At 34.4% G+C, this 6,732-nt stretch overlaps 1 protein-coding gene across 1 annotated transcript in view; it reads left to right on the forward strand.

The window, feature by feature from the left end:
• The window catches only part of LOC143386080 (C-type lectin domain family 4 member A-like), a 39,498-nt gene extending 33,389 nt beyond the window's left edge, over positions 1-6,109 (forward strand). Inside the window, exon 5 of the mRNA XM_076841419.1 lies at positions 5,962-6,109. Within this exon, the coding sequence (XP_076697534.1) occupies positions 5,962-6,109 (148 nt within the window). The remainder of the gene's footprint in view (positions 1-5,961) is intronic.
• Positions 6,110-6,732: the final 623 nt, after the last annotated feature.

Genomic DNA, 6,732 nt, shown 5'->3' on the forward strand with positions numbered 1-6,732 from the left:
AAGGAAATGTTCCAGAAAGAGTTCCCAGTGAATTTCTTTCTAATAATTTCGGTCTGGCACATTGTGAGATATCAGGTAAAATCAATTTAACAAATAGGTGGATTTATGCATATGCTGTATTTCAGAGTTTAACAAGTTTTCAAAAGTCATAAAACTCAGCATTTATTAGGGTAGATATTTGATTCATTACTTTGGTCATTTGATAAGTACCAATGACCATACATATTTTTTTGCTAGGCACTGTGTTAGAGAATCCAGAAATAGTCACAGCAACTGGTCTCAAGATATGAAGAGAATAGTTAAAATACCCAGTGCTGTGCTGGGGTTGTGGCTCAGTGGTAGAGCACTCGCCTCGCATATGTGAAGCCCTGGGTTCAATCTTCAGCTCACAAAAAATAAATAAATAAAATAAATAAAGGTATTGTGTCCATCTTCAATCCAAAAATAATTTAAAAAAAATATAACCAGTGCTTACAACACGAGATGGGAAGGGTTGTGCAGGTAAGAAGTGAGCACAGGAGGCTGAGATCGGTTTCCTTAAGTAGGAGACAGTTACATCTGTTAGTACCAAAATGAATGCACACAGATTATATTATAATATACAAGATTTGGGGGCAATATGAATGTGTCTGACTAGGAACATATAATGTGATGTGAAATACTATGAAGTAAAGTTGTAGGTGGCCGACATAAACAGAACTCAGATCATGTTATATACTATCAAAATTTTTTTGATTTTTTTCCCTTAAGATTATTTTATAAAATATCCTTTGTTACTTAATAAACAAGTCTAAACCAGTGAATTGTAACAACTATTTATTTAGCTCATGCAAATGTAGTTTGGCAATTTAAATTGGTTTCAGATGGGAGTTTCTTTGGTCCTAGCTGAACTCACTCATGCATATGATGTTAGGGACCGATAAAAGGCAACTTGACTTGTGAAGAAGAGCATGTCAACTGGAATGAAAGGGGCAATTTTACCACATTTTCATCATATTCATCAGGCCAGCCTGGGCTTATTTACATGGCCACTTGCAGACTTCGAAGATGGAGGGTGAGGGAAAACCAAGCACAATTTGAAACTAGCCTGGTTGCTTTTGCACATTCTATTGGCTAAATGAAGTGTTTAAGGCAGCTCATATTCTATTGGTGAAAAAACAGACCCTAATTCTTGATTGGAGAGGCTACAAAGTCACATTGCAAAGGAGTCTAAGTACAAAAAGGGTGGAACATTGAGGCCAGTGTGCAGTTTTTCAGGCATGTGGAGTCATTGTGGAATTTGGGGCAGGGATTTGACATAATTAAATTTGACTTAAGGAGGCATGCATTTATTTCTATTGGTGCTGAGGATTGAACCTAGTGCCTCACATGTGCCAGGTAGGCGCTGTACCAATGAGCTATAGCCCCAACCCAGAATCTAACATTCTTATATGGATATTGAAAGTTTTGAATAACCAATAAAAAATAAAAAATAAAAAAAAATAAAAAATAAAAAAAATAAATAAAAAAAAAAAGAAAGTTATCCATGTGAAGCTTGATTTGGAAAAAGGATATATTGTTACTATATTTATTCAGACTTCTTTTATCTGAGGTTTCTGCAAGGCTAGTGTTTTTCTCACATGTCAAACAATTTGATAAAAGTGAAGATGAATATATTATTGTGAATGTGAATTTTTTTACCTTTAAATAACAAGTTTTAAAAATATTTTTAAATTGCCAGAAAATCTGAGCAGATAATATTAAAAGATTCTATTTTAACTCTACTTGCACACACAGTGCCCATTATTATTAAGTTATTCCTACGTAAGGACATTTTTTTCAACAAGTGAACCAATATTTATGAGTTTTTCCCTTTGATAGTAGGGATTGAATTCAGAGTTTCACACATGCTAGGCACATCTCTATCACTGAGCCACTTCCTTAGCCCAACATTCTTGATTTCCCCAATTTTTAACTCTTGTACTTTTTCTATACTTATAATCCTGTGCAGTCCTCCACCTTCCATTTATTTGTCATCTCTCTTTATGTTCCTCTTTGCTATGATATTTTTTCAGAACTTTATTGCTAGATGACACTGACATTTAGGGGAACACCATTCTGTATATTATTGGTTGTCTCTGTGTTAAATTTGGGGTTTTTCTAATCATTCTTGAGGGATTATTTGTTTTTCGGAGGAAGGTCACAGATATAAAATGCTATTAATCACATTATTTCAAGGGTATATATTATCAAAGTGAATGTTGACTATTGATGCTGAACTTGATCACCTGAGGTAGTGTTTGTCAGGTTTCTCATTGTGAAGCTACTTTTCCCTCTCCTACCCACACTATATAGTTCATTAGGAGATTGCTACATGCAATTAATATTGTATGATAAAGGAGTCATGTTCCCATTTATTAGGGTGGTGTATTATGTTTGTGCTCTCTAGAGAAACGGAAGCAATATGAATATGAATATTTATTTTAAGAACTTGACTCATAAAAATGTGGGGTGTTGATAAGTCCAAAATTTGATCTGGGTAACTTTCCTGCTGAAGACTCAGGAAGGAGTGGCAGATGGAGGCCAAAGGAAGTCTGCTAAGCTTTTAAAATGTTATTATATTGTCAGTGATAAAATTTCCATTTTTTACATGTTTTTTTTTGTTGAGTCTACTTTTTTATTTCTTTTTTTATTAAGTTATTTATTCATCCTAATTTGTTGTACATGATGGCAGAATGCAATTCATTTAATATTACACATATAGAGCATAATATTTTAAGTCACTGATTGCATCCAATGTATGTTCACACAAATTTGTGTCTTCATATATGTACTTAGGTAATGATGTCTAACTCATTCCATCATCATTCCTGCCCCCTTGCCCCTTCCCTTGTCCTCCCTCCTATTTGCCTTGTCTAAAGTTCCTCCATCACTCCCATGCTCTCCCCTCCACCACGTCATTGAGAGTCAGCATTCCTTTGTTGTTTTTTGGGGGATGATGGTTTGTGTTGGGTACCTGAGATAGAACCTTGGGCTGCCAAAGCCCTGAGCCACATTCCAGTCCTAATTTTTTAAAAAATTTTGACATAGGAATTTTCTAAGTTATTTAGTTTCTTCCTTTTTTTTTTCAAAATTGTTTGAATCTTCTTGTTGAAGCATTTTTATCATGGTTGCTTTAAAATCTTTGTCAGATAATTCTAACATTTTTATTCTCTTTTTTTTTTGTTTGCTGCTATTGATTATCATTTTTTTACTAAAATTGAGAACTTCCTGGTCCTCGGTATGATTAATTATTTTGTATGGAAACTTGGATATTTCTATTTTGAGGTTTTGAAGTCTAGATTTTATTTAAACATTATATTTTATTATTTATTGATTTATTCACTTATTTATTTTCCTGATAAATATTTCCTGATAAATTATTTTTCCTTACCAGTCCAGCAGATGAAAGGGACCCTGACACATTACTGCCTGGTGGAGGTAACTTGCCTCCTTGGCACCTGAGGAAAAGGGTCTCCTTGTTATATATGAGTGAATATGGGAGCTGCAGCTTCCATGCTATTTCCCTAGGTCTTTAAATTTAATAAAACACACTCTGTTGAGAGCCACGGAGGGTCAGAATGATGCCTGGCATTTGCCAGAGGGAATGTTTGAAAGGTGACCAGTGAACCAATGAGATGATGATTTGAGTTAAGCTATATATAATTGCTGTGATGCTGGATTGATTGTATTGTATATTTGACCTTTACTGTCAGGCAATGGGGTGGCTCTTGCTGCGGGCACCTGCTGCTTTGGAGTTCTAGCAGGAAGTTCCTTCTTCAGTGTAATTAACCTACCTCCAAGGAAATTGTGGCATTCAACATGTAGGACCTGGGAGGTTAGTGAAAAGATAAAAATGTTTCTGCCTACAACAGCAGTTCGTTATTTCAATATATAACTGCTTTCTGAATGATCAACTGCTTAACAGAAAGGAAAATTAAATTGAATAGGCAAAGTTAAATCAACAGACTCACAATCAGCAATCAGGAATGAAAATTTAAGAATGTGTGAAGTGCTGGGTGTTGTGGTGCATGCTTTCATCCCAGGGGCTTGGGAGGCTGAGGCAGGAGGATCTCAAGTTCAAAGCAATCCTTCACAATGTAGCAAGGCACTAAGCAACTTAGTGAGACTCTGTCCCTAATTGAAATATAAGAAAGGGTGGGAATGTGGCTCAGTGGTTAAGCACTCCTGGGTTCAATTTCTGGTACAAAAAAATTCATGATGTTATAAATGTAAAATGATTAAATTTGTAAGATTTTTATTTAATGCAAAACTTTGAAGTATGTTTTCTCAGTGAAGAAAAGGGGGAAAGTGAATTTGAGATGGAAATTAATTATGATTATAGATAGGAATTGCTTCCATGTTTAATAAAATTAAGGCTCACAGATGATGTCTTTGATCCTTTTGTGCTCAAAGACCTGCAGTTCTGGGGTCCCCATCTGGTTATTCCAGAACTGTCTCCTTTTGTTTTCATTTCTGTATGACCAAAAAGAGTTCAGTTGAAAAATAACACTGTACCTTTAAATATGTATAATTAGTTGTTAGAGAAATCTTTAAGAAAATATAAAGAATATGAAAATGTTAACTATGCCCATTTGATCATTATGCACTGCGTATATGTATCAAATTATCATGTTACCTGATAGATTTTACAATTAAAATAATAAAGAAGAAATAAATACAACAAATTTTTTAAAAAATATTTTATTGGTGAATCATATTTACACATGAGAGTGGGCTTCGGTTATATTATTCTGTTATATTAATACCAGTACATAGCATAATTTGGCAAATTAAAAAAATAACAACTCAGTTCAAGCTATCTAAAGCCTATGACTTCTTTTTCCTTTCCTTTAGGATTTAATCACTCAGAATATGGATAAAAATGGTGCTTATTTTGTGGGGCTATCAGATCCAGAGAGTCAAGGACACTGGCAATGGGTTGATGAGACCCCATACAACCAAAGTGCCATGTGAGTACAGAATTAGATCCTGGATCCTGGATAATGCAGGAAGTTTAGAGTGTTCCAGCATCAGTTCTGAAACTAAAACAGCTCACTCTTGTCCTCTTGCACTCACAGCTAATCAATTTTATTACCTCATTAAATTATCACAGAAGCCTAGGAGGCACAGAATATTTTTCCAATTATAAAAATGAGGAAATCGAGTTTGAAGAGTATAGATAGTTCAGCTAAGATCACCCAACAATAGTCTTTAGATCCAGGTGAATTCTACTTTGCTTTTATAAACTCTATTTATTCTCTGTAATAAAAATTTATGTTTTTAAAAATCATTGTGGATTATTGTGATTTAATATACCTCATAAAGCAAAAATCCTAATTTTGTATACTATTAGAATATCTCATATTTATGTAATCTTTAAAGGCATTTAAATACATTAGTATACTCACATCTTTGACCCTTATATCTTCTTTGTGAAATATATAGTGCTGTTACTTTTGGTCCAGCATTTAAATGGGCAAACTGAGAATCTAAGAAATTATATTATTTGACCTAGAAAACAGGAATAAGTAGATCTAGAGATTTAACTATTTCTTCAGACTTTAAATTCATCCCATTAAAAAGGAAAAAAAAACCTGTTTTGATACATGGTGACTTCCCGTCATCATATAAGAAAGCCTATGGATTGACATTCTCCTGGCAATAGGGTCTTTGTTTAGAGGAGAGGCCGAGGGTAACTTTTGGTCAAATGTTTGGTGCAATAAGGTATGAGAAATTATGAGTGATAAGGGCACAATTTTCAAGATAAATGCGAGAGGTGTTGGTGGAGGAGATGCTGCATGAGAATTGGGAAGGGTTGTTCTGGGCATATCTGACCCTGACTTCCACAAAGTTCCACCCCAGCCTCTGTCCCCATAACTGACTCTATCCCCTTTAAAAGCAGTCTTGGAAGAATAACTTCATCCTTTTTCTCTGTTTCAGATTCTGGCATCCCGGTGAGCCAAGTCATAGTGAAGAGCCTTGTGTTGTAGTAAATCATCCTCGTTCATCATTGCAATGGGGCTGGAAGGATGTACTTTGTAAAGATCTTCAAAGATCAGTTTGTGAAATGAGGAAGATCTACTTATGAATCAATACTTTTCATGGACATGTGTTTGGATTAGCATTCATTATTCTAGAGCTAGCTCATAAGTTCTTCTTTATGAAAGACATTCCATAGACTTTTAGTTATGTGGTCAACTATTCCATTTTTGAGGAAATGTTAGTGTTGCATATGGAATTCATCAGTTTACTTCCTACAGAGCACCTAATACAATAATTGTGGGGGACTTTTACTTAATGTACAATGAGTTTACTCCATATTATTTCTGTACCATAATGATAGTACAGAATTTTAAAAAGATATATTTTACTCAAAATACCTTTGACTGTCTCAGTAAAGAGAGTAATTGAACAGGAGTGAAATGTTTTATCTTGTGTCTAGCCAGTGCTGGAACTCTTCTCTTCACTCTAGTTTGTGTTGTATGAGTGTGTTTCAGTGTCTTTTACTTATTTTTCTATAGAGCATCTTTACATCAATGTGTATGAACAGGTTTTATGTGAGGTTTGTGTTTAAAGAACAATACATAATCAGAAACCATCCTACTAAGTGCTAATCACTATAAAGGATGTAAGAAGTAATACACTAGCTATTGTAAGGGTAAAAGAAATTGAAGTTAAAGTGTAAAATTTAAAGTGCAAAAGACCGGGCAT

The sequence above is a fragment of the Callospermophilus lateralis genome, assembly GCF_048772815.1.
Source record: "Callospermophilus lateralis isolate mCalLat2 chromosome 17 unlocalized genomic scaffold, mCalLat2.hap1 SUPER_17_unloc_3, whole genome shotgun sequence".
Lineage (NCBI taxonomy): Eukaryota > Metazoa > Chordata > Mammalia > Rodentia > Sciuridae > Callospermophilus > Callospermophilus lateralis.